At 51.4% G+C, this 26,644-nt stretch overlaps 1 protein-coding gene across 5 annotated transcripts; it reads left to right on the top strand.

Moving 5' to 3' along the window:
- Window positions 1-479: 479 nt before the first annotated feature.
- On the top strand, window positions 480-25,785 carry ATP6V0A1 (ATPase H+ transporting V0 subunit a1). Of its 5 annotated transcripts, none has more exons than XM_057414129.1 (22): window positions 480-495; window positions 595-736; window positions 844-922; window positions 1,377-1,474; window positions 2,021-2,149; window positions 6,396-6,478; window positions 7,266-7,392; window positions 8,631-8,713; window positions 9,353-9,446; window positions 10,675-10,887; window positions 11,460-11,610; window positions 11,832-11,971; window positions 12,708-12,865; window positions 13,292-13,382; window positions 14,134-14,252; window positions 14,545-14,761; window positions 15,294-15,401; window positions 16,135-16,209; window positions 17,744-17,851; window positions 19,996-20,113; window positions 20,501-20,672; window positions 25,602-25,785. In XM_057414129.1, the coding sequence occupies exons 2-22, from the start codon at window positions 620-622 to the stop codon at window positions 25,693-25,695; spliced, it is 2,574 nt and encodes an 857-aa protein (XP_057270112.1). In that variant the 5' UTR covers window positions 480-495; window positions 595-619; the 3' UTR covers window positions 25,696-25,785. The 5 variants fall into 5 exon arrangements, with proteins under 5 accessions (XP_057270112.1, XP_057270111.1, XP_057270110.1 ...); XM_057414128.1 differs by having other exon boundaries at window positions 6,393-6,478; XM_057414127.1 differs by having other exon boundaries at window positions 6,375-6,478.
- Window positions 25,786-26,644: the final 859 nt, after the last annotated feature.

Genomic DNA, 26,644 nt, shown 5'->3' with positions numbered 1-26,644 from the left:
TGTCCGTGTCCGTGCCCATGTCCGTGCCCGTGCCCCTGTCCATGTCCGTGTCCGTGCCCATGTCCGTGTCCGTGCCCATGCCCATGTCCGTGTCCGTGCCCATGTCCGTGCCCGTGCCCCTGTCCATGTCCGTGCCCATGTCCGTGTCCGTGCCCATGCCCGTGTCTGTGCCCATGTTCGTGCCCATGTCTGTGTCCGTGCCCCGTAGCGGAGGCGAGGCCACGCCCTCACGCCTGCGTCACGGCGTCACCGCTGGCGTCAGGTGACGCAACCAACCCCGCAGAGCTGCGGCCGCTGCGTCTCCTCCCGCCCTGTGACATCACTTCCGCTGCGGGTCTCCAGCCGAGCAGCGCCGTCGCTAGGAGACGGGGCCCGCGTGACCCCGCCCCGCGTGCGCGGTGACGTCAGCGACGTCAGCGACGTCAGCGACGTCAGCGACGGCAGCCGCTGCGGGTCAGGCGGCGGCGGCGGGTGCGGAGCGGGGCGCTGTGGCAGGTAACGCGGGCACCGGCGTGGGCCTGGCCGCTCCCCCGAGGGGCACCGCGGCGGCTGCGGTGTGCGCTCGGCTCCGGTTGTCACGGCGTTTGTCCTCAGAGGCCGCGGCGGGGCCGGCGCCGCCATGGGGGAGCTGTTCCGCAGCGAGGAGATGACCCTGGCCCAGCTTTTCCTGCAGTCCGAGGCCGCCTACTGCTGTGTCAGCGAGCTGGGCGAGCTGGGCAAGGTCCAGTTCCGCGATGTGAGTACTCGCCGGTACCGAGCCCCCGGGCCCGGTGGTACCCGCCCCGTGCCTGCCGGGCCCCGCGGCTGAGCGCTGCGACCGCGTTTGTCTCTCTGTGTCTGCAGCTGAACCCGGACGTGAACGTGTTCCAGCGCAAGTTCGTCAATGAAGTCCGGAGGTGTGAGGAGATGGACCGAAAGCTCCGTACGTGGCTTCCGTAGGGCTCCGCTCTGGCCTTCGCCAGCAGAAGCAAGCGCTGAGGTTAACCCTGCAAGGCAGTGTCAGGCACCCGAGGGGCGGAGGCTGCCGGCTCCCTCTGCACCAGCCGGTCAAACCACCTCCGGGGCTTGCTTCCGATGCGAAAGGCTTTCATAGCATCATAGATGTGTGTTGGAAGGGACCTTAAAGCGCCTCCAGCTCCAACCCCTGCCACGGGCAGGGACCCCTTCCACTGGAGCAGCTTGCTCCAAGCCCCTGTGTCCTTGAACACTGCCAGGGATGGGGCAGCCACAGCTTCTCTGGGCACCCTGTTCCTTAACCAATCTTGGAATAGGAGGTGAAAGAATTCCCAGCCACTGCTGGGGCTGAGTGGTGGTTACAGTGGCAGGGTGACAGTGAAGTATGTTTTTAGTGAATACTAACAATGCTGTCTCTCCAGGGTTTGTTGAGAAGGAGATTAAAAAAGCAAATATTCCTATCATGGACACTGGTGAAAACCCAGAGGTGCCATTTCCACGTGACATGATCGACTTGGAGGTGAGGATGTGTGTGAAGACTCTAACATTTGGCTCTAGATGAAGACAGGGGAACCATTCCCATTGGTAAACCCCAGTGAATTTAGTGGCAAAGGTGCATTAAGCATTGTCCTCAGCTGCCACCTGCAGTGCTTGCTCTGCCAGCTCACACCAGCCTGAGAGCTTTGGTCACAGGCATTGTTTCCTTGTGCATTTGCCCAAATACAATGAGAAGCGAAAGGACTTGAAAGGCATTTCACCCACTTCAATGAACGCACAACTGTGGGGATTGCAGGGTTTACAGTGGGGCATTCTAAGGTTTATAAGGGGTTTTAATGATGTGAAGAACACTGTTAATCCAGCCTATAAAAGTCTGCATTAACAATCTATAAAAGCCTGCAGAGAATGTCCCAGACCCAGAGCTGTGTCTCATGGTGGGCTGGAGCCATGCTGCAGTCACATGGGGATGTGAAGCATCCTGTCTGCTTCCTTCTTGTACCAGACCTAATAGCACTTGCGTGTGGAATCGCTTTGACCCCATTTTCCTTCTCCTTTTCACGTCTTGCAGGCAAACTTTGAGAAAATTGAAAATGAGCTTAAAGAAATCAACACGAACCAGGAAGCGCTGAAGAGAAACTTCTTGGAGCTGACAGAGTTAAAGTTCATCCTGCGTAAAACTCAGCAGTTCTTTGATGAGGTCAGAATATGGGGGCTGACAGCCGGGGAGCTGGCTCTTCCTCCACAAGCCACCATTTTTAGTCTCAGATATCCTTTAGCTGCTGGTTTGGACAGCAGTCATTCCTGTGCTTCAGGATAGCTGCTCAAATGGTTTTCCATGCTCCATGCAGTACACGCAGCTACCCATGATGTTATGCTGTTGCTTTGGGGTTGTTTTAGTTAAGCAGTGGTTTATCTCAGTATTGTGTAAAGTCATGAAGGAGCTGGTGGTCTTTAAAGCACATCAGCAGAGCAAAGCCTTGGTGCTACAGTCGAGCCCTTTCTGCAGTGGGTAAGTTCTTTGGTACGTGGGCAGATGAACAATCCTGCCTCACTCACACAGGGGAACTGCAGTCCAGCTTCATTTCTCTTCAGCTTTCGGAATGTTATATGGGGATTCCATATAAATCAATAATACAAAGTCCCCCTGAAGTCATTGATTATTTAATTGAGCCTTTGATCAAACCCTGAAGTTCTTGGAGGTTAAGTTCTGGAGCAAAGCTGCAATTGAAAATCATCAACACTTTCTCAGACAGCAGCTGGGCCAGAAACTAGCAGCTCCTTCAGTGGACCTGAGAAGAGCTTCACTGATGTCATTCATGGTACCCCCATGGGAGAAGCCATGATCCTTCCTAGTCCTAGTAAAGCTTAAGTATCTCAGAGTCCAGGGAATTTTCTCAAGGAGTTGCCCAGTGTTCTTTAGAAGGACACGTTTTAGCTGAGTATATGTTCTGTTTCATCTAATCCAAGGATTTGATCAAAGAGTTCTTACTGCATTTGGCTTCTGGTATATACAGAGGTTGTGATCAAGTAGAGCTGGGCTCCTGCAAGCTTCAGCCTGTTTAGCTAGTGGTTGGGGTTTGGGTTTTTGGCACGGGGTGCTGCCTGTTCAGGCATTCAGGTTGTTCCCGTGCCAACACAAGTCTTAGTCTGTGCTGACAGAGCTATAGTGCTGCTGATGTGATGGGTTGATTGGTCCTGGGGTTGGTTTCAGTACCAGATAAATGTCTTCGAGTGTTGAACGTTCATTCACAAGAGCCTCCGTGGACCTGATCATCTGGCACTCGGTGTTAGGTGCTGCTGCCAGCCTGTGCTACCTGGGGGCAGGTAGTTTCTGTCCTCTGGTGGAGCTGCCCGCTGCTGTTCTTCCAGTGCAGTGGGCTCACACTGAAGGAGATCCAAATCCATTTCCTAACCAGTCTCCGTCAGGTCACCCGCCAAGGGAACTGAGGTCACGCTCCAGTGAACTGACCACAGGACGTTTCAATGGGTTCCTGCTCCTGTTGATAACTGGTTTCTGTAATAATAAACCAAACCACAAGCCATAAATGCACTGCTGTGTGTGAAAATGACCTCAACATCTTGTTATCCTGAGCAGGAACCCTGTCGTTTGTACAGTGCCTTCAACACTTGAAGACTTCAATGACTAATAATTAAGACTGTTATTCATAGCAGTAAGTTGCACAAGAAATGGCTTCACAGTCCAAATGACTTAGGTCTGGGCGTCTGCTCTCTGGAGTTGGGGGAGGGTGGCTTGTTCCTCACAGGACCTTGTAGCCATTTCTTGTTTCAACGTACCATGTTGATGATTCTGCTCCTTTTCTCAGTCTTCTTGTCTTTGCTTGTGAAGAACAGTATGAGCTGGAGAGATTTCTCTGAAAGCTTTGCCTAGAGTGTGAGCGTAAAAGAAGACTGGAAAAGTAATGGTTAATGGCATGCAGATCCCCATCTCTCTCTCCTCTGACTCTTCTCACCACCTGCTTCGTTTCTGTTTGCTTTGCCTCTGTCATTTCTGTCTGCACTCTGGGTTAATAAGTTGATGGTGGAATGAATCCCTTTTAGTTTGTGTGAAAATTGGTGTCCATTCTGTTTGTGCATCGGGAGGGGCTTGAATTGTATGGCAGAGTGCAGGGAGCCAGAGCAGGACTGTGATCAGGAGGGGAAGATTTAACTTGGTTTTCAGGCAGTGAGATTAAAGATGCTGATTGCGATAAAGGTTCTGATCTGAGTGAACAAAAAGCAACTAAAAGTGTTTATTAATGAAAGGTCTACTTACTGTTTACCAGCATGCAAATGCTTGGGTTTCTCTTACCCAGAGCAACCTGATGTGAGAAGTACTTCACAATCACTCTGATACTTCACTCCCTGCTGGTGAAAACTCTTATTCAAAGCAAGTTTCCTAGAGTCTCATTTCTCTGCCTTGTGGCTGTAGAGCTCTTTCATTTCCACACAGTCTCTTGGGCTTTTATTTCTGTCACACCTTGCAACACTGCTTTAGTTGTCCTTCCAGAACCAGAGCTGTTGTTGCTGTGGCACCCCCTTTGCAGAAAGGGGGTGATCATCCAATCTAAGTAGTTGAGAGATGAACTAAAATGATGGAGGGAGTTTATTATGCAAATTGTCCTTTTGTAAGGAAGTTCTTGTTTAGTAGAACTGGTCGAGACCTTGACTACTGATAAATACAATACAAGCCTCTTACAACTGTATCTTACTGGTTTTCAACATCGTGAAATCTAGGTACCAGCCAACCACCGGTGTGTTTGCTTGGTGTGTGGGTACCAAACTTCCTTCTTTTGGTTGTGTCCTCTGTGAAGCAAAATTCTCATTCAGTTTTTGGTGCTGCCCCAAGTTACCTTGAAGTTGAAAGCCTCAGAAATTCTTCTTGTTGGCTTTCCAAACTAGATTAGGGACTCCCTTGTGTAACATCTGTGAGCTAAAACGAGCATGGGCACAAGCAGCTGAGCTGCCTTCGATGTCAGCCTTGCAAAACCTTGTATATGGCAAATACATTTATTTGATGAGCAAGTAAAATGTAGAGGGTTGGTTCTTCTTTCCACTAAAATGATGATGCAGCTCTTGCACAAAGCAGCTCTGGCTGCATCACCCAACTTGCTATAGGCTTTTGCAAGGCTGCACTGAATCTGTGCGTGCATTTTACGTGTTCCAGGGTCAAACTCTGCCTTCAAGTGTATTTTAGCAAGTCCCCTTGTAGGGAGACCTCCTTCTGTACCACCGAGGGTAGAGTCTGGCCTCTGTTTGTGCTAGGGAACTGTCATTTTCATCATTCCATTATGTAAGCTGCAGAGGCAGAAATGAGGATGATGTGGGCTTGAATCGTGTGAAGGTGCGGCACAAGAGGATGTGCTTTGAGCATCCATCCTGGCTTGACTTGCTGGCACTTACAAGCTGTATTCCCAAGAATTTTGACCTGCCAATCAGTTCCAGTGAAGGACAGTATAAAACTGCAGCCTGTTTTAATGCCTGCCTAGTCAAAAAATGAGCATCTTTTGTCAGACTGCCCTAAGCAATGCACCCGGTGTGTCTGGCAGTAGTACATAGGGTGAATAAGGGTAAATAGCTTGAAGAATGAAAAGATGTAATCAATAAGTGTGGTTTTAAGCTGGAAGTATTGTGTGGTTTTTCCTGGAGGGAGACCTTTGTGAAGCCAGTAAAGAAAATCACCATGCAGTACTTCCAGGTTTTGTTCCTGATTCTGACCCTGTATGTATGCCGATGTGGCGAGTAAGATGGAATCAATCAGACTCCCATCACGTAATTCCCAACTGAATGAGGTATTGCCTCTGCTCCTGGGCATGGCTGACACATTGGATACACAGGTCTCACATCTGGTTGTAGGGTCACAGCCTTGGGCAGCTGCAGGGGATCTCCAGGTGGCTTGAACCATCTGTGGAAGACCGGAGCATCTTCCTCTTGTGTAGGAGCAGGCTTCCAGGCACTTCATATGCAGGTGGAGTTGCCCAGGCACCTCTTAGAAACACCTTTTGCATCTTTATTGATGCGCAGAAGATGCCCAAGAGGGAATCAGCATCTACCTTCATGTTTTTCTCCATTTAAGAGACAGGGAAGTGTCTCACTTTGGTTTGTGCCATTAAAAAAATGGTTCTTGGGAGCATAAACTTGATTGAATTCTGCCTTTCTTCAGACTTGTGTATCCCACAGCCTCTGTTCAGCTGCAGCAGTCTTTAAACTTCTCTTGTATGGAAGCTTTGCTGAGCCATTCCACTTTTCCTCTTGTTTTATCCCTTGCTTGTGTGATTCTTGCTGTATTTTCTATCGTCTCCTTCCTCTTTCTGCTGTCTTCTGTTCATTCTTCTTTCCTTGCCTCCCCACTCTCTCTCCTGGTTCCTCGTGCCCTGCATGCCACTAACCAGTTTCATTAGATATTAATTGATTTGTGAATTCAGGCTGAATTGCATCATCAGCAGATGGCGGATCCAGACCTGTTGGAGGAATCCTCGTCGCTCCTGGAGCCAAGCGAGATGGGAAGAGGTGCCCCGCTACGACTTGGGTAATGGCAGCTTGGGCTCCCTTTTAGCTGGCTTTAGGATCCCTGGGGTTCAGCCTCTGGAATCTGCAACCGTTTGTGTGCAGTTGTGGAACTTGCCAGCCTGGCACATCAAGCAGATGAAGGCTGATCTAAACCCGCGCTTGTCCTGTGCCCATTGATTTCCCAGCTCGTATCTGTGCTTCACACTTTTCCCCCTGTGCAAAGCCCCTGTAGTTGTTTGTTCCCTGTAAACCTGTTCTGGTGCTTTTTCAGGTGTTCTGAGCTCTCACAGCTTTAGTGAAACTCATAACCCAGTGCTCTGAGAAGCTGTGTAGTTCTGTGTCCTCTTTATTAGCTGCTTCCAGGCTGTCTTTGCATGTGTGTAATGGTTTATCCAGACACAGGGGTTTGAACCAGTGGGGTCTCCTGAAGCACATACCCAGCACATAGTCAGTGGCAGCCACGGCTGCTGTAATCCTTGCCATGTAATGCATCAGGATCCTGTTGAGATGAAGACTAACAGGCATAGAAACTGTATGTGTAAATGCATTTATTTCTCCTTTAACCAGTGATGTATACTTCCTTTACTAGACTGTTTCTGTTGAAAGGCATAGCTTGTGCTGTAGTGCAGGTGTGGGTTTATCTCTGCATTTAGAGGACCTGCCGTTTTGCTTCAAGAACCCATTGTAAAGCAAGATTTTAGTCGCTTTCAATGCGATGCTGAGCTCCAGCTGCCCTCAGTGCTTTGGCTGTTGGGTTGTGATTCCCTTTTGATGCAGAACTAATCTTTGTGCTGTGCCCTGGGCAGGTTTGTGGCCGGTGTGATCAACCGGGAGCGGATCCCCACGTTCGAGCGCATGCTGTGGCGAGTGTGCCGAGGGAACGTGTTCCTGCGCCAGGCAGACATTGAAAACCCCCTGGAGGATCCTGTGACGGTAAAAGGACCTCCTCTTTACAGCAGCAGAAGCCTCAGCTACGTGAAGGGGTCTCAGATCGCTCCATCTAAGCCTCTGGCCTCCAGTGAGCTCCATGCAGGCAGATGTTTGGGTTGTGTTCCTCTCCAGCACCTACTTGCAGGCTCTGAGCCTTTAGTGACTAATGCTTTATTCAAACAAAAATAGCAGGATGATGGTGAATGCTCTTGAAAGAGGGAAGAACAACTCGAACTCTGGACTGCAGGAGGGCACATTTGCTTCTCTGGCACAAACAGCAGCTCACGTGTGCTGTCTGAATAGGTACTGACCCTCCTTGAGAGAGGCTCTTAGGGACAGGAGCAGTCTGTAACATCTGTAGCTCATTTCCCCTGAGCTGGGCCCCATTGTTTTTTCTTACTGTGCTAATCAATAATTTGAACACCCAGCTGAGGTTTGCTGGCTTTCTTACCGATACAAATAGTAGGCATTGTGATTGGGCCTCGTTTTACATTTGGTGTCCTTCTTTGCCCAAACTTGAGCCCAAAGAGTGACCAAACTTTGGATACTGATGCTCTTAACTGCTGCAAGGAAAGGCTGCACTGGAACAAAGCAGAGCTGAAACCCAGTAACTGCCCTTTGCTGCTCAGGGAAGGCAGATCCTCCTGTCCCACCGACTGCTGGTAGTTGACCTGTTGAATTATCTGTCTACTAGGAGAGACTTTGTTCTTATTGTGCAACACTTCCTCAAGTGGAGGTTACACCTAGTGTCATTATTCCTGAAACATGATGTTAAAGTTTCCTAAGTAAGGTGGAACAATAACTTGTCAACAAACGCAGGAAGGGGACCTGGCCACCCACTCCAGAGCAGCTCTGCAAGGAATGTGCCCTTGGCCTCCCTAGAGAGGCAGAGCTGTTAAACTCCTCTTGGTGTCGTTTTCATTCACTCTTTGGCTTCTTGTGCTGTTCTGAGGTGAGCTGCCTGCAGGAAGAGCTGATACATGTTCCATGTTCTGTGTATTGCACAGAGTTCATAATGGAGACTCCAGAATATCAGTAACAGAAGTAGGGGTATTTCACTCTGAGGCTAAGAAAATGGCTTTCCTTGGGACTCTTAGTGCTGTAAGGTCCATTCTTGACTGACTGTGCAGATACAAGCTCTGTGTGCTCAGATCCAGAGGAAGGGAAAGTAGAACTGTGCTATAATTTGCTGTAGTGCTGGCTGCTGGAGCTCTTACACTGTGCTCTTTCTTCTGTTCTAGGGGGATTATGTGCACAAGTCTGTGTTTATCATCTTCTTCCAAGGCGACCAGCTGAAGAACAGAGTCAAGAAGATATGTGAAGGGTATGAAAGCCTTCCATCTGGGCAGCTCTCTTAAATACACATTGACATGACTTAATACTGGGATCGTTCAACACCTGATCTCATGGTGACTGTAGGAGTACAGATTTTGACGGCAAATAAAATGTGCCAGAAGTAGCTGAAACCTATTTTACAGTCAAACTAGCTCCTTCCCATGCCTGGCATGCTCAAAGTAGATGAGTGTTTGACTAGAGAATGCCTCAGACCAAGGAGGTTCACGTGTTGGACTCACAGACAGTCCCAGTGGGCTGTGAGCAGGCGATAGTCTCACGGGGCAGGCCAGCAGTGAGCACTTGTAGCAGCAGCTGCATTGGCTTGATAGCAGCACCCTGAGCTGGGGTGGCTGATGGACTGTGTAACAGTGCCTTTGAGCCACTTGTCACCACAGGGAACAGAGGGCTTCCTCCCACTTCTGTTTCCTTAAGTGTTCAGCTTCTGTTTTGGCTGAAAGCAAACTCCTGTAGCCACTCGATTTAAAGGCTGAAACTCTGCTTGGCAGTTTCTGCTGATCAGAAGCTTCTCTTAAGGTGCCTCTTGCTTTGTCCAGCCTCAGCCAGCTCTTTCCCTGACTGACCTATCTCTTCCCATCTTTGTTACTGAGGTGGCTTGCATGTCTTTCAGATTCCGTGCCTCCCTCTATCCATGCCCCGAAACACCCCAGGAACGGAAGGAAATGGCTTCTGGTGTCAATACCAGAATTGATGATCTTCAGATGGTAAAATAAGGGGTCAATGCCCTTTTTTCCTTTTAACAATCTAATTGAAAACGTCTTTGGATCCTATTAAAACATGAGCATTTGGGGCCCTATCAGATGACTGTATTTTCAGCTCCAGGTAGCTTGAGACCAGCAGCTCAGCAGTGCAAGACAGATGTTTGGAGACTGCTCAGTTTTCCTTGTCAGGGGTTAGGATGATGGGGTGGGTTGATGTTTCTGGAGGGTTGAGTTCATTACACACATGTACAAGTACAGCCCTGACAGAGAACTGCATACCAGGGAGCAGAGAGGAATTTGCATGTGTAAGGAGATACCATGTTTTCCAGCTCTGAAAGCATGCTTGTCTGATTGCCTGCTTCATCTGCCAGAACTCTGAGAGCACTTCCACTTATTCCCGAGCTGAGTTAACAATGCTGACATTAACTTAGCTCTTCTCTTTTTCTGCCTGTCTCTGTTCTCACGTTGTGCTGTCCTGAAGAGCTTCTGCTTTACAGCTGATCTCTTGTGCAGCAGCCTGAGGTTATAATGCAGACAAATTTAAGGGATTTGAGACAAACAGGTTCAGAAACTAAAAGGAAAACGTCTGAATTTGGAGTGCTGCTTTCATAAACTGCCTCGAGCTGGCGTTGTGGAGTGCAGCTCTTTAGCAATTTTGAAGTAGACAAGAACTCAGGAGCAGTTTAATGAGTAGGATTCAAAGCTGCATGTGCCCTGTGTCCTCCCCTTCCCTGGAGTCTAAGACTTTCCAGTCTGGAAATCTGACTTGGCCTGAGTTAGGTATGTTCCAGTTGGGGAACAGCCTCAGTAGAAAACACTTTCTCCTTTTCCCTTCAGTAAAAACCTCTCTCATTGTAATCTGGGTGTTTTCTTAAGGCAACGTGCGCCTCATTTGTAGAACTCTGCTCTGCTCTTTTAACCTGGGTGGAGGGAAAAGTGTTCTCTGTGCTCTCTGCACAGTTCATTGTTTGAAATACCCACTGCCCCTGGAGCTGGAGGAGGGGAGTAGCCCTGGAAAGAAGCCTTTAAACCTTTTAGCAGAACTAGATTAATACAGAGCCTAAAGCATGTATTGTGGGCATGGGGCTGTCCTGTGCATGGGATGGGGAGAGGGCTCGTTGTCTGCTGGTGGGTAGGGCTTGCTCAGCCCCATTCTGCTGTGCACGTCTCTATGCTTTGCGTTTTGGCCAGCGAAGTGGCCTCCTCCTCATCCTCTGCTTCCCTGTGCAAGGTGCTGAACCAAACCGAGGATCATCGGCAGCGGGTCCTGCAGGCAGCTGCCAAAAACCTCCGCGTGTGGTTCATCAAGGTGCGCAAGATGAAGGCCATCTACCACACCCTGAACCTCTGCAACATCGACGTCACGCAGAAGTGCCTCATTGCTGAAGTCTGGTGCCCTGTGGCTGACCTGGATTCCATCCAGTTTGCTCTCCGGAGAGGCACTGTGAGTAGCTGCAGCATCCGCAGCAGGGGATTGACTCCTCCAAATGGGATCCATCCCTTGGGGCTGTTGGGGCTAAGCTTTGTCACAGGGATGTGGTGGGAAGCTGTAAGTTCAGGGGAATGCTGCGATGCTGAGGCATTCTCCTGTGCTTCAAGTCTTTGGTACGTTTAGTTAACCTGGCTGTGCTGCACTCCTGCTGTTTGGATCTATAGTGGAGCTTACTGAAAGGAGCTCTACAGGACATGAGCAAGCTCACCCTCTGCTCAGACACATGAGAGCTGGGTGCCTTGAAGTCCTTCCACTTGCTGTTTAAAAAACCCAAGCTCGCTCTTGCATGGGTTTTCTTGTCTGTCCTAATCAGACAATGCCCATCCTTAACTACAAGTGCTGCTCCTCCTGCTGCACTGAGTGGAGAGCAGTGGAAACTTGGCAGCCTTCCTCAGCTGCTCAAGTGTATGTCTCATGGGGGAAGCACACTGCAGACATTCAAGCTTGTGGTTTTCCAGCGCTAACAAGGAAGTGGTGTTGTGCTCAGAGGGTGGGTTTTCTAATCTTCCTCTTTGTTTAAACAGGAGCACAGTGGATCCACTGTCCCATCCATTCTAAACAGGATGCAAACCAATCAGACCCCACCAACATACAACAAAACTAACAAGTTTACTTGTGGCTTTCAAAACATTGTTGATGCTTACGGCATTGGGACGTATCGGGAAATAAATCCAGGTACCTTCAGACATGGGGGAAGTCCAAGACATCTCTCTCTCAATTTTGTAGTTATGGTGTTCCTCTGTATTCTTTGCCCTGTGTGAAAATGCCTAACAGAGTGCTTCTCCTGGTAGAGGAGAAGCCTGGGAATTGCAGTGCTAAATGGCACGGATTGTGCTGTGCTAAATCAGGGCTTCCCCAAGTACAGCACATGAGGAGTGTCCTCTTCTCTCTTGCAGCACCCTATACGATCATTACCTTCCCCTTTCTGTTTGCTGTGATGTTTGGAGATTTTGGCCATGGAATCCTGATGACTCTGATTGCTGTTTGGATGGTGCTTAGGGAAAGTCGGATTCTCTCACAGAAGAGTGACAATGAGGTGAGGTGGCCGCTCATGCTGAGCTTGGCATTAAACCAGAGTTGTAGCTGGTTCACTCCATCCTTCCCCCTTCAGCTGACAATGCCCATTCCTCCTTTCACTTGGAATTTGGGAAGCCTGTAGACCACAGACTGAGCGGGATAATTTCATAGCAGTAGTGAGTTCCTTTGGGTTTCCTTTTGGCTATTTATAGGGAATGATTTCAGTTGTTTGAAGGAAATGCTGTAGATAAGCTCTTGTAAACAGATCACTCAAAGCTTGGTTGTATCATAAATGGGTTCATTCACTGCAAAACTGCTTTCTGTATGTGTAGATCTCCAAGATTCTTTCAGTTTGCTGATCCGGGTGGGTTTTGCTTGCTCAGGGCTTCAGCTGACAGGAGGTGAACCAGAGTTAAGCTACACTGAGAGAGCTGAACAGGGTCTGCATTGCCTGGTTCCAAACTCTGCTGCCAGGGGCGGTTTGCCTCTGTGTGTGCAGTGCAGTTTGTCCTCTTCAGCTCCTCCCAGCTGCTCTGTGCACAGCCACGCTCCTCTGCAGCCTCTGGGTTCAGATTCTCTTCTGCAGGGCTGCCTCTTGCACCTTTCATCCCTGCCATGGGGAAATAGAAACCTGGGGCTTTTAGTCTGTGTGGCAGTGTTCTTGTCCTGCAGCTGACTGGTTTTACTGTGTCATGAGGCAGCTTCCTTGTTCTCATGGACTTCCTTTGTTCCTTTCTGGGTTGTTTTTGATACAGATGTTCAACATGGTTTTTAGTGGCCGGTACATCATCCTGCTGATGGGGCTGTTCTCCACCTACACCGGCCTCATCTACAACGACTGTTTCTCCAAGTCCCTGAATTTCTTTGGCTCCTCCTGGAGCGTCCGGCCCATGTTCATGAAAGGCAACTGGTCGTGAGTAAACACTTGGTACAAGCTAAAGGGTGAACGAGATAAGCAAGTGGCTTATCTGTCCCCATTGTCCTCCATGCTCAGGAAGTCAAATTTGAGCTCAGTCTCAAGCAGCACTACAGGAGAGCGTAAACGTGCTCTCCATCGAGTTTCAGGCCAGCTTTTTTTCATTCCAGAAAACTCGTGAAGATTTAGTTTAGCCCCTTTCTCACAGACATTCCTGCCCCCTGCATCCTTCTTCCTTGTGACTTGTCAAGAAACAGATTCATTATTCATTCAGGAAAATCCCTAGGGCCATGCAGGAACCTTAACGTTGTCTCTGTTTGAGGCACTCCTTGCTCTCACAAGGGGAGAGCATCGTTAGTTTTTACAGAGAGAGGACACTGTTGCTTGTCTTAATGTTTGTATGATCTACTTCTACCCAAACAGAGATGCCTTGCTAGAGACCACTCCTCTGCTGCAGCTGAACCCTGCCATTCCCGGGGTGTTCGGTGGCCCCTACCCCTTCGGCATTGACCCGGTAGGAGCCATTCCTTCCTTTGCTGTCCTTAAAGAACATCCCTGTGTCAGCAGGAGTGCCTGTCTGGTTGACTGTATCCACAGCTCAGCCATTCCCTTAGCAATCAGTGTTGGAAATAACTCCTGAATGATCACATTAATTCAGCTCCCACTGAAATGCTGGATTCGGGATGGAGAGACTTGTTCACAGGTCATTAAAGGCCTCTTCCTCACCATCCTTGACCTGCAGGGGTTTAATCAGAACTGGTTAGACTTGCAAATCACTTTGATGAAGTTACTTTTTGGCCTTTTTCAGTCAGTCTTGGAGCTGTAAGTTTTGAGTAATCCCGTCATTTTATATCCACTGACATCACTAACACTGCTTGAAATGCTTGATACAAGACCTGGCGTGTTCCACATTCACAGGAAGTGCAGAAAATCAAGAGCCATGTGTCATTGTTCATTGAAATGGATAAATATTTTCTTTCCTGTCAAGGATACAGCCCCACTTTTCCTGCAACCTTTGCCTCCCATAAAAACAAGCAGGGTTTGATTCCTGCTCTGCTGGGGGATCAGTTGTTCTAAGGGCTCTCAGCAGGAGAGGTTGGCTGCTCATTTTCCCCCATGTGGCAAACCCATCTTGAAAAGAAACCTGCTCTTGCAGCCTAATGCTTCCTGGATGGTTAATAGTGTTTAGCTTAAAGTGAAGGTTTCCATCCTCCTCTGGTTTCCTTTTGCTGGGGGTTGGGCTGACCTTGTCCTGTTTTCCACAGATTTGGAATATTGCCAGCAATAAGCTGGCCTTCCTCAACTCCTTTAAGATGAAAATGTCTGTGATTCTTGGCATTATCCACATGCTCTTTGGCGTCACACTGAGTCTTCTCAACCACATGTAAGTGCTTTGCTCTGTTTTCCTCATTGGGGTGGGGGGCTTCTTTGGGGGGGGGGTGTTAGTTTAAGCTGCAGGAGCCCATCAGACTTCAACCTCTGCTGAAGGAGCAGTAGAGTTGCTCCTGTCTGGCTATGAAGAACGATGCCTGTCCCGTCGTTACTGGGTTTAAATCCCAGCTACTGCTGAGCCCCTGCAGTTTTGTTCTAAAGATGATAAAAGCTTTTTGCCCTACGTATACCTAATGCTGACCAAATGTAACATTAAACTCTTCGTTTCTTTCCCCCCCCCATAGCTATTTTAAGAAGCCACTGAACATATACCTGGGATTTATCCCAGAGATGATTTTCATGTCGTCACTCTTTGGATACCTCGTTATTCTCATTTTCTACAAATGGACAGCCTACGATGCTCACACCTCCAAGGATGCACCAAGCCTTTTAATACACTTTATCAACATGTTTCTCTTCTCCTATAGTGACACCAGTAATAAGATGCTTTATAAGGGGCAGGTAGGTGCTCTTGCTAAATAAAATCAGAAGTGCTTCTTGATATATCTTAACCTTATGATAATGATGAAATTGAGCAGGAAATGTTTTTTCCTCCATGACAGAGGAAATGTGGCATCGCTCCTGAAGCCTGACACTGTGTAATGTTGAAGAAGGAAGTAATCCCTCTACCAGGAATTTATATCAGTCTGAGCATGTCAGCTCCAGAGCATTTGGATTCAGATTAATAGTGGAAAGTGATTAGGAATATTGTCCTGCATCTGCAGTGTGATGCCTCTAAGCTTAGCTAAGATGCCAGTGCCATTTCCTCCCAGCACTATCAGACATCTGTCAAATCCTCATTCCCTGCACAGTCTCGTGGATTATTCCCTAATGTAACCCAGTACCAGCACTACATGCTGTGCACAGTCAGCTGGGGCGTGCAGGCAGGCATTAAATACAGGGTTCCAGTTGTTCAGTGCTGCCTGCGAGCTCCTGCTGGGTTTTGAGCGTGTGTTTGAGCATGTCAATCAGCTGAGACCTGTTTCTTTTGCAGCAAGGCCTCCAGTGTTTCCTCGTGGTGGTGGCGTTGCTGTGTGTGCCCTGGATGCTGGTGGCTAAACCCCTGGTCCTTCGCCATCAGTATTTAAGGAGAAAGCACTTGGTGGGTGACTGCCTCTTCTATTTTCAGTATGAAAACTAATGATGGTTGAAAAGCCACGTTCTCCATCTTGAGCTTGGATACGTGGGGTCACGCTGTGGTGTGACCTGCAGAGTGGTTTTATGCATATTCCTAGGCATGAAGGCAGGTGGGTTTTACTGGAGGCACAGAGTTGCCTGCCCGCTTCTCAGATCTGCATCCAGCATCAAACCTGCTTCTAAAAGCCCTTTATGTGGGTCACGATAAAAACAATCGATCTGGCTTGGGCTCTGTCAGCTCTCGTACTGGTTGCTGGGTGCACTTCTGTGCCTTTGCTAGGCTGGCAGTGTAAATGCAGAGGTGTGACCTTGCTGGGGTGGCAGCCTGATCAGCTGCCTGTTAAAGCCGTGTGGATGGCAGAGAGTAACCATTAAAAGGACAAAACCCAAAGTAGCCTTAGGCAGTGGTTATGTGAGGGGCTGTCTGCGGGGTCCTCTCCAGGTGCCCCACTGTATGTAAAGTATCTTTATATGAAATGTAGGAACCTGGCACACGTGCACTGAGGAGACTCACAAGTTCTCCCTGCATGTGTGGCAGAGAGCTTTTGGGATGTGAAGTGAGTCAAAGACGAGTTCAGTTAAAGACACTCCCTCTCCCTTCTCTGACCATCTTTCATCCTCCCATGTCCCCTCCATTCGTCTCCCTCTCTCTTTTTGTTTTCTTCCTCTTCCCTTTCTTTTCTTCCATTCACTATCAGGAAGGGCAGCCCGTGGAGGCCCAGGTCAGCCCAGTCCCGAACGAGCAGGCACTAGAGGCAGCAGCGGCTGCAACAGTGAGTGGATTTAAAAATCACCTGATGGATTTAAAGATGGGAGTTGCCTTTCTATCTAATGGTCAAGAGAGCACGGAATGTATCTGAATTCCCTAAGTGAATGACAGCTGCACCTTTAGGGTGAAAAACGCTTTCTCTTGGAAAGAGCAAAGTTCAACAAAACTGATACATTCTGGAAGAGCTACCAGGCTGAAGGATAATAGTTATGTGTGCCCAGAATGCAGGAGTGCTGCTGAACTCAGACCCTGCAGAGCAGCATGAGAATACCACAGCCCCCAGGTTAAGTTCCCCTTTTCTTTCCTTTTCTTGCATATTTGTTGAAGACACATGAGGATTCTTTTCAGTGAAGCATTTCTGTTTGCATTATGTGTTCCCAAACATCATGTGTATGTGACGGCCTCCCAGCAACTTCCTGTCAGGAATCACGGGATTTCTGACACCTGCACCCTTGGATTGAAGCTGTGATGAAGTGGGCATGCACAAATGAGCCTTTCAGCAGCAGTTGTCTCTTCTTTGTGTCTCAACCTATAGACAGCCCTTGACTGCCAAAGCTTTCTGGTGGAGTGAAGGTTGCAGCAGCACTTGGTCCCTTCCCCAGAGGCATTTCAGACTCACAGGTCTTAATCTATAGTCCCTCAGATCACTCCTGAGCATTTTCTGTCTCTGGAGGAAAATAGAAACCCTGCTGTAGAGTGCCCAGTGCTGCTTGCTGAGCAGAAAGGCAGAGGTAGGGATGTGCATTTGTTGTCCAGCATGTTTCCAATGCATGTAAGCCCTGCTTGAGGGCCCTGTCAGGTGATGGGACAGGTCTGTGCATCGTTGGTGGTGCTAAGCTGCTATGGGGAGGAAGCCTGCCCCGAATCCGATGTTAACTCTGCAGTGAGCCCAGCGAAGTGGGAAGAGCTCCCGATGCTTGCAGAGCTCCAGCTCAGGTTGTGGGTTATTCCTTTCCATTTGGAGCGCAGCGTTGGTACGGCCGGGGGCAGATGTGGGATGTCAGCACAAATGTCTAAAAAAGGAACTGCTTGCACAATGTAGAGCTTCCAAGTAAGGGAAAGTCTGAATCCCCAGGAGCGCTGCGAGGTCGGCTGGCGCTGGTGGGGAGCAGGGGGGGTGTTGGTGTCAGTCTCTGCTGCTGTGACTTGCCACGACGTGACTGTGCCGTTTACACCAGCCGTGGTGTTTGAGTGCCTGTCCCCAGCTGCTGGGCAGAACGTTGCTCTGTTGCACGTCGGTGCCAGCAAATGTCCTCTTGAGAGATGTGCCTTTGATTTCACGTGGGGTTGCAGTCACTGTGTAGAAATGTATGCAGGTCTCACTCCGACAGCTTTCTTTTCCCCAGCCCTAGCAGGAATCAGCATCTTTCCCATCCAAGCTGGGAAATAGAATTGTCCAGCTGGTTTCACCCGAGCCTTCGCACTTAATGTTTTGTTTCCTTCTGTGAGCTGCTGCTGCACGTGGACTCGTAAGAAACCCACGCTCTTGCAGGGGAACACAAACAACACTTTGCTCTTTCTCTCTCTGCACGTGTTAGGGAACACACAACTTCGGTGGGATCCGGGTGGGCAACGGCCCGACTGAGGAGGATGCTGAGATCATTCAACATGACCAGTTATCTACCCATTCCGAGGAGGGGGAGGAGGTAAGCACCACCCTCTCTCGGGGCAATGTTCCCTGCAGCAGAATGTGCTAGCTTTTTGCCTGCATTTCCTGATTCCCCAGCTGTTTAAATAGCAGCGCTCTCAGTGAAGTGTTTTTGTAGCAGTTTTCGTACAGATTATCCCTTGGTTGTTCCCAGGACTCCAGAAAAAGCGGTTTACTTTGCATATAAAGAGAAACGGGGCTCTGGTTGTCCTCGTTAGAAAGAACCATCATCTATGGGGCTGCACAGTGGGAGCTGCAGAGTACTCCTTGGGTGGCTCATGCAGCCTCTGCTCTGGTTGAAGAGCAGTGCTGGTGCCTGCTGCTCCAGGGTCAGCAGAAACCCAGGGCTGTGTTTCTGGAGCAGTGGAATCGTGGTTATGTTCATTTTGGTGGTTGGGGATAACATTACTTGCTTTGCCTTCCCTGAGTTGATCTCATGTAGTTTGGGTGTATTCCGATGCCTCTCTTGAGCAGCATCTTGCCTCTGTCATGCGTGTGATGTCTTACTGCTTTCCTGTGTCGTGTTGAGGGAGGGAATTATTGAATGTGTTTGTGCTGAATGTGATGGACACCCTGCACTAAATGTAAACTTATGTTTTCAAGCCTGCAGAGGATGAGGTGGTAAGAGTACAGCCAGCTTTGCCTTCATGTGTATCTGAACCATTTCCCATTGGTGTCAAACACGTGCCGAGTTAAAAACATGTCACAACATCTTGTTTTCCAAAGGATCTGGCTACTTCCGTGCTACAGGCCATTTTGAATTCTTCATGCATCCATGCCCATTAACAGACCTTTAATTACTCCACCTCCACAGCCTGTTTGCCTGCCCCTCTGTTGCAGAGCTTCCTTAGCTTACCCAGCAAGCTGGAAGTCTGAAACTGGGAAGTTTTTGCCTTTAAACTTCTGCAGGAGTCTCATTTGCCTCACGTTGTGTCTTTGCTCATTGTGCACTGCAAAAAGCTCTTCAGAGCTATCTGTGCCCAAACTCTCTGCTATTTGAAGGACAATCCAGGTTGTTGCAGTCAGCAAATGCAGCAGAACCAGGCCAGCTTCGTGCAGCTCATCAGCTATAGAAGGGAAGCTGTGTTCTGAGAAACTGCTCATTCACGAGCACTTGTAGCAAGCAGAAGTACTAAAGAAAAGGGGGTTTTTAGGACTACTCATGCAGGGTTGATTGTGGGCTTCAGCACTCTCAGGTAACCAATTCTATGACAAAACCTTATCAATGCCATGAAATGAGAGCAGCTTCCCAGCAGTGGTGCTGCTGTGAATCGTGCTGAAGGTGCTTCTGCCTAGAGCCCTGTTACATCCAGGGGCATCTGGAGCTGAGGGGGGCACAGAGACTGTTCCTTCAGGCAGGCTTCAGTGAAGGCCTTTGCAGTTCATGTTCTGTGCAGAAAGAATAAGGCTTTTGACGTCCGATTTCACTTGTTTGCCACAGTTCTTGCCCTGGACACACCAGGGGAGAAAGAGGAATATAAATAGCTTTCTGTGCATGCCTAGAGCATTAGTCACTTGATGTATTTAAAACATCGTGTTCACTTCACTTAAATAAGAGCAGTTTCTGAAGCATGGATTAAATCCAAAAGGCAGGGAATGCTTTCCCAAGCTGCAGAAGAAGGAACTGGCCCCCATGGCAGACTTCCTTATAAGTTGCTTTGTTTCAGAAAACTACCAAGACCCAGAGGCTTGGCCAGTGAATGGAGGTAGATGTGGCCCTTTCACAGTTGCTTTATGCATTACTTTTGCTTTCCAAAGGGCACATTTGTATCTCCAGAATGCTCATGTCCTGTAGCAAAGGTACATACGCAGCAGTATCAGCTTGGAATACTGTCTCCTTTTATGCAGCAGTACATATCATGTACTGGTGAATTCACGTGAGCACGACCTTGCTGCTGAACAGTTTTTTTCCTGGCAAAGCCCTTGGCTCAATTTGGAATACCTTACTTTGATATGCTAGACTCTGAAAACAAGGATGCTGAGACTGAGCCATCGCCCTGCCAAAGGGTTTTCCTTTATAACCCCTCCATGCTAAACCAGGAGAAGACAGTGTCAGTGTGTGACCTCAAGCACCATGTCCTGGGGAGCAGCCCCAGCAGCGTGCTGCCTCAGCTCCCCCCATGGCCCGTGTTCTCTTTGCAGTTTGACTTTGGGGACACCGTGGTGTACCAGGCCATCCACACCATCGAGTACTGCCTGGGGTGCATTTCAAACACTGCATCCTACCTGAGGCTCTGGGCTCTCAGCTTAGCCCATGCACGTGAGTATTCCTTGTGGAACTGAGGGGTTGCATCGGTGTGGATGTGGCAACGCAGGGAGCCTCGCAGAGCTCAGCTGCTGGAGGACAGAGCTGTGTATGCACTAGCTGGGAGGGAGGGGGTGTGAACAGCAGTGTCTGCTTGCACAGGGCTCTGCTCAGAGGGAGGGATGGAGTTGGAAGCACTGAGTGAAGCAAAGAGCTGCTGAGCAAAGGCTCTGCCCTGCACCGTGTGTGGCAGTTGGAGGCAATGTCCTCACACGCTCGGATGCAGAAGCTGTTGGCCCTCCTGTTCCCCACCTCAGTGCAGTGGGAGTTTGAGTTTTTGCTTGAAGTGAATGGGGACAACCCCTCCCCTCACTGAACCCTCCTCTCCCCTGCCTCCTGCAGAGCTCTCGGAGGTGCTCTGGACCATGGTGATCCACATTGGCCTCAGCGTGAGGAGCCTGGGGGGAGGCTTGGGCCTCTTCTTCATCTTCGCTGCTTTCGCTACGCTGACGGTGGCCATTCTGCTGGTCATGGAGGGGCTGTCTGCTTTCCTCCATGCTCTTCGCTTGCACTGGTGAGTTACTGGGGCAGCAGGAGCTGCAGAGCTCTTTGGGCAGGAAAACCGATGCCACCTGAGCTCTGCAGAGGTGCCATCACAGGCAGCTATGGCTGTAACACTGGGGTTGGGGATGATACCGAGCCAGGATCAGTGCTGGAGCACCACAAACCTGCCTGAACACCTGCATGTCCTGCAGCAGATGTGCTCAAACAGGGCTGGAGATTTCAGGCTTGTTTCTAGTGGTGCAGCACTGTCCCAATGGGGTGCGTGACCACTGCTTAGGAATGATGGAGAGTAACTGGTCTCTGCTTAAGAATCAGATCAGAGCTTTGGGAGCAGTGGGATGGGGTGGTTGTGCTGGGTAGAGGAGCGTGTTGTGGCATTCAGTAGGGCTTTCTCGTTCTGTCTTTTGGTTCCAGTGTTCACTTGCCTTAGTGAGCAATAGGTACTGAGCTGCTGACTGCAGCTACCTTCCCATGGTCTAGTTCCTCTTTGCTGTACCTTGCACTGAACAGGAGCAGCTTTGCATCTGCCCTTTGGTGTGCTGGGGAATGGCAGCTCTTTCTTGCTGGCTTTGCTTATTGGCAGAGGCTTTTGTAGCCCCTTTCCCATGCCGATGGGATAACGGCTGCATCCTGCTCATGCATCCAGCCAGGAATGAAGTGCTCGTTGCTTTCTCTGCACCCAAGTATGGGAAGTATTCAAGAGCTTGCTGTAATCCCTACTTGAGAGCGCTCATTGTTCCCCTTCAGCTCCCCTGTTTTCCCACTGCATGGGATCACAGGAGCGATGTGGGAACGGGCTCTGCTCTCCTCAGCCCGAGGTGTTGGAGAGGAGCACGCGTGTGCTCCGTGCAGTTCAGGTCCCTGCCCTCCTGCCTGGTAAACAGGAGAACAAAGTGAAGCCCCGTGGCGCTCACAGGGAGCCTTCTGCCTTGCTTCAATGGGAAGGGAAGGCTGTGAGCAGCGAGTGGCAGAGGGACAGGAACCAGCCTTTTTAGGATCGTAGAATGGTTTGGGTTGGAAAGGACCTTAAGATCATGCAGTTCCAACCCCCTGCCACGGGCAGGGACACCTCACACTAAACCATGGCACCCAAGGCTCTGTCCAACCTGGCCTTGAACACTGCCAGGGATGGAGCACTCACAACCTCCCTGGGCAACCCATTCCAGTGCCTCAGCACCCTCACAGGAAAGAATTTCCTCCTTAGATCCAATCTAAACTTCCCCTATTTCAGTTTGAACCCGTTACCCCTTGTCCTGTCACTACAGTCCCTAATGAAGAGTCCCTCCCCAGCATCCCTATAGCCCCCTTCAGACACTGGAAGGCTCCGTCCTGGTCCCTCCCCGATGGGGGGGTCCCTGCGGTGTCGCCATCTTGTGCTGCGGGAGCCGGGGGCTGTGCAAATGGCTGCTGGCTGCTGCCTTCCCTGGCACCCAGCCTGGGAATCCTCCTGGCCGGCACTCGGAGCTCGCTGCTCCCTGCCCGCCCGGGGCTCTGTGCTGAGCCCTGAGCCCTGAGCCGTGTGAAGGAGCTCTGCAAGGCCTGCCCCCTGCTCCTGCTGCAGCGTCCGAGAGGAGCAGGGCGCAGGCAGGACCCTACTGCATGTCTGCCCCGTGCTCCTGCTGCAGCATCCAAAGGGAGCAGGGCACAGGCAGGACCCTGTTGCAGGCAGGACCCTAGTGCAGGAAGGATCCTAATGCAGCCAGGACCCTAATGCATGTCTGCCCTGTGCTCCTGCTGCAGCATCCAAAAGGAGCAGAACTCAGGCAGGACCCTGATGCAGGACCCTCATGCATGTCTGCACCGTGCTCCTGCTGCAGCGTCTGAGAGGAGCAGAGCTCAGGCAGGACCCTACTGCATGTCTGCCCTGTGCTCCTGCTGCAGCATCCAAAGGGAGCAGGGCACAGGCAGGACCCTAATGCATGTCTGCCCGGTGTTCCTGCTGCAGCATCCAAAAGGAGCAGAGCTCAGGCAGGACCCTGGTGCGTGTGGGCTGGGTTTGACCCGCAGTTGCTTGTGAATCAGCTGGGTTTCAGTCTTGCTCCTCTGGGCTGCACATCTCCAAGCAGCAGGAGCTGAACAGTTCTGAAGGGCTTTGCTTGGCAGGCTCGGGGTGTTCCTCTTTACCCAGAGGGCTGGGCTGAGAAGATAAAGCATCATTGGAGATACCTCTCTTGTGCTGGTAACACCAGGCTCCCTCATGGTACCACTCACAGAACACCTGGGCCAAGTGGCCCCGGGGGCTGCAGCTCAGCCAAGTGATGGCTCTGCCATTGCCAGGCCAGCTCCAAAGGGCAGGGGGGGTTAAAACCTGCCTGGAAAGATGCACATCCCTGAAGGGGCCCAGGGAGGAAGCCGGCTGAGCCCCCGCCGCACAGGGCTCGCTGCTGCCGTGCAGAGCAGCGCAGGGCACGCATGGGGAGCTGCAGCTCTCAGTGAAGTCGTCTTTCCCCTGAGTGTGTTGAGGCAACTTCAGTGGCTCTCTAGGAGAGAACGTGCTCGAGCCTAGAGCCCGGGGAGCGGGTTAAGGCAGTGCTTCAGACTGAGCTGGGCTCTGCTGGGCTGGCACAGTGAGGAGGGAGGCACCTGCAGCCCTTCAAAGAACGCGCTGTCACCATGCCTCCTGTTTGGTCCTGGATGTGGAATGCAGGGGGGTGTCTGCAGTGGGCTGTCTGCAGTGGGGTGTCTGCAGTGGGCTGTCTGCAGCGGGCTGTCTGCAGGGGGGTGCCTGCAGTGGGATGTCTGCAGTGGGATGTCTGCAGTGGGGTGCCTGCAGTGGGGTGTCTGCAGTGGGATGTCTGCAGTGGGATGCCTGCAGTGGGATGTCTGCAGTGGGGTGTCTGCAGGGGGCTGTCTGCAGTGGGCTGTCTGCAGTGGGGTGTTCCCTGTTGAGGAACAGGATGGGGGGTCACACACCCCCCCTGCTGTGCCGGGAGGAGCAGGGCAGGTTTGCTGGCAGCGGGACTGGGGTCTCCTGGCAGGACCAGGACTGCTGTAGGTCTGGGTGGTTCTTCCTGGAAGCCAGGAGCAATGCAGGGAGCCCAGCCCAGCGCTTCCACGTGCTCTGCCCCTCCGTCCCAACCCGGGGCGGGGGGAACTTGTGCACATTCCTTGCACGGGCTGGGCTGGAGGAAGCGCTCCCGGTGCTGTGCTGGGATGGAGGCCCACCAGGCCTCCCCTCCCTGTAACATCCCTGCTCTGCACTGTCCCAGCTTCCCGTTCGCTCCTCAGGAACGTGCCTCCATGTGGATGCTTGCGTTCAAGCAGCCTTCTCGAAGGCAGTCGGCTCCTCTGCTGCAAGCAAACACTGACTTTGGCCTAAGGAGGTTTGTAACTGAATGCCAGCCTCAGGGGCTGAGGCAGGAATGGTCTCAGTGGGTCTGTTTTCCTATGGAAAGCAGCCTTTTAGGTGCAGTTTGGGGCCTGATTTGGTACCAGGCGCTCTTTTCCCTGCAGTATGTCCCATGCCCAGCCCACAGGTAGGAACACCGGGTAGCAGGAGGCATAATACAAGCAAACCAGGTTAATTCAGAGCAGTGAAGAGTGGGGTTTACCTCGCTCTGTAGGAGAGAGGTTGGTGTTAAATGAGCCCTGTGATGCATGGGGGGGCAGTTCCAGAGCCTGGAGCAGCCAAACCACGTTGTTACAGTGCCAGCTGCCTACTGCATTCTTCCCCAGAGCTTCACCACTGGTGGGAGATGCTCAGTGCAGAGCTCAGCACTGGGGCCGGTGCAGCCATCCTGGAAACAGCGGTGTCGCGCTGGGAAAGGGCCTTGGATTCTGCCTGTTCCTGAGGCCACTTCCAAGAAGGAACCCCCCGAATGCTTGAGCCATGGCAATGGGGTTAAAGTCACTCCTTCCTCAGCCCGGAGCTGCCTCTCCTCGAGCTCCAGGCTCCCAGTTGTGGCCAGTTGGAAGCGAGCGTGGCCAAAGGGATGCGGGGCCAAGTGGAGCGGTTCATCACCAGGGTTAAGGTTTCCTTGGCAGTGGCTCTGTGTGAGTCACATCCCCAACCCTGTGCCTCCAGTTTCCCTTTGCTTACAGAATCCTTCCTTAGTCACAGGATACTCATGGAGATTATCAGGGTTCCTGCAACCTGGAGCCGGTTGGCAAGGAGCCCTTCCTCCCACACGGAAAACCCTGCTCATCCTCGGGATTCCTCTGCACAGATGAGCACAGAGCTGCTGTTCTGAACCTCTCCCTGCTGGGAAATCACTTCTTGCTGCCTGAAATACCGGGCTTTGGTGGTTCCTGACCGGGCCAAGCCCCATCCAAGGCTGCTTTCCTACACCTTGTGCGCTGCGTTCATGGCTCTGCAGTTGGCTGCCCCCCCGGTTCCTGCAGAGACTTGGGGGGTCTGAGCCCATCACGCAATGGGAAGCGCCGCTCACGAGGCTCCTGACCCACGGAGCTTGGTTTTGTGTGCTGCGGGCGGATCGGGTTCTTTCTCTGCCCCTGTTTGGCTCCTGCTGCCCACTGGGGGTTCGCTGGAGCGCTGCTCTCTGGAAGCAGAGTTCATTAGGGGAGGCAGGGAGATGGGGCCGAGTTAATGTTCAGCTGGAGGCAAGAGGCACAGCTCGGCCTCGGCAGCAGGAACCAAACATCCTGGTGTAAACAGGCAGAAGCAGCTGGGGGGGGAGGCTGAGGACAGCAGCACCAACCGGGGCTCGCTCCAAGGGCGGACTCTCTGTGCTCCCTGGGGATGCTGTGGCACCGGTTCTGGTGCGCTTTGCTCGCCTGTAGGGGTAGGATCAAGGTACCTGCAGAGTTCTGCCCTGCTGCAGAAGCAGCAAACAGAAACGTGGGCTTTGTGCTACGTTCTCATCGCCGATCTTCTCTTTAAAGCTTCCTTTTGGGTAGTCAGTGACGGCGCTCGGCTTGTTGCTGACCCACAGCAGAGCGCTGCCTTTCTCATGAGCTCTCCCTCTTCCTTCCCCTGCAGGATTGAGTTCCAGAACAAGTTCTACACCGGCACTGGATTCAAGTTCCTCCCTTTCTCCTTCGATACCATCCGCGAGGGGAGGTTTGACGATTGAGTGTCCCCCCTTCAGCAGTGCTCCTCGTGGCCAGCCCTGTCCCGTGTGTCCCAGTTGCATGTAACCCTCCCATAGTGAACGTAACTTATTGCAGCTTTGTCTCCGGGGTAGTGAGTGACACTGGATCAAACTCTTATCCCTTAAGTTTCCCCCTGCAGATAGCAAGTGCACGAGGTGGGTGAGCGGGGCTGTGCAGCGTGCCCTCGGGGTGGGCATCAGGGCAGGACAGGGATGCAGCCACAGCTCAGGGCCCACACAGCACAAGGAGAAAGGGCTGAAAACCCTCACAAAGCTGCTCGGGAAGAGGAAGTTTGATGTGTGGGTCCCACGTCCCTGCCTCTGAGCAAACTAAGTGGGAGCAGGCAGCAGCCTCGGGGCTCCCGCGTGTGCTGTGCTCCCATCTGTGTCTCACCCCGGGCAGGGATTCGGCTCCTTGAGGTACCGGTGATGGTGTTGTCAGCGTGCTGGGGTGCTGAGGAGCCCTTAGGGCAGAACAGAGGCTGGGCTCCCGCTGCCATTTCCCCGCAGTAGCTGTTGCTTTGTCTCATGTGCAAGATGTGAATAATTCCTCACCCTCCTCACGTGGATGTAGCTGTAGGAGCAGTGATGTGCGTGTGTGTTTGTGCTGTGTGCAACTGCCGTGTTTAACTCCGTGCAGCTCAAGTACTTGTGTGTGACCACGTTAGAACAATACTGAGGGTCACTGTAACCCGCAGTGGAAGGGGAAAGGCCACGCAGGGCTGGTCGGGTCAAGTGATGAGCATGGGGTTTGTGCCGCACGTGGCTGCATGGTCACAAGGGTGCAGAACCAGAGCTGGAAGCGGGCCACGGCTGCGGGTGCATGCTCACGGTCAGTGTGTATTAAACCAACTGCACAACAACGAGCCTGGCCTCCCTCCTGCTTCCCCTGCGCTCAACGAGCTCCTCTGCCCCTCTTCCTCCTGTTGGG

This window comes from Pezoporus wallicus, unplaced genomic scaffold, assembly GCF_028554395.1.
Source record: "Pezoporus wallicus isolate ANWC-B61680 ecotype Strahan unplaced genomic scaffold, APGP_CSIRO_Pwel_v1 contig_13150, whole genome shotgun sequence".
Classification (NCBI taxonomy): Eukaryota; Metazoa; Chordata; class Aves; order Psittaciformes; family Psittacidae; genus Pezoporus; species Pezoporus wallicus.
This window is presented reverse-complemented; position numbering and strand designations above follow the sequence as displayed.

What these genes read in the sequence shown, in the direction of transcription:
- ATP6V0A1 (XM_057414127.1), top strand. Translation starts at nt 620, where the DNA reads ATGGGGGAGCTGTTCCGCAGCGAGGAGATGACCCTGGCCCAGCTTTTC. An exon ending in GTGACATGATCGACTTGGAG is followed by an intron (nt 1,475 to 2,020) that starts GTGAGGATGTGT and finishes CACGTCTTGCAG; the next exon opens with GCAAACTTTGAGAAAATTGA. An exon ending in AGGCAGCAGCGGCTGCAACA is followed by an intron (nt 16,210 to 17,743) that starts GTGAGTGGATTT and finishes TGCACGTGTTAG; the next exon opens with GGAACACACAACTTCGGTGG.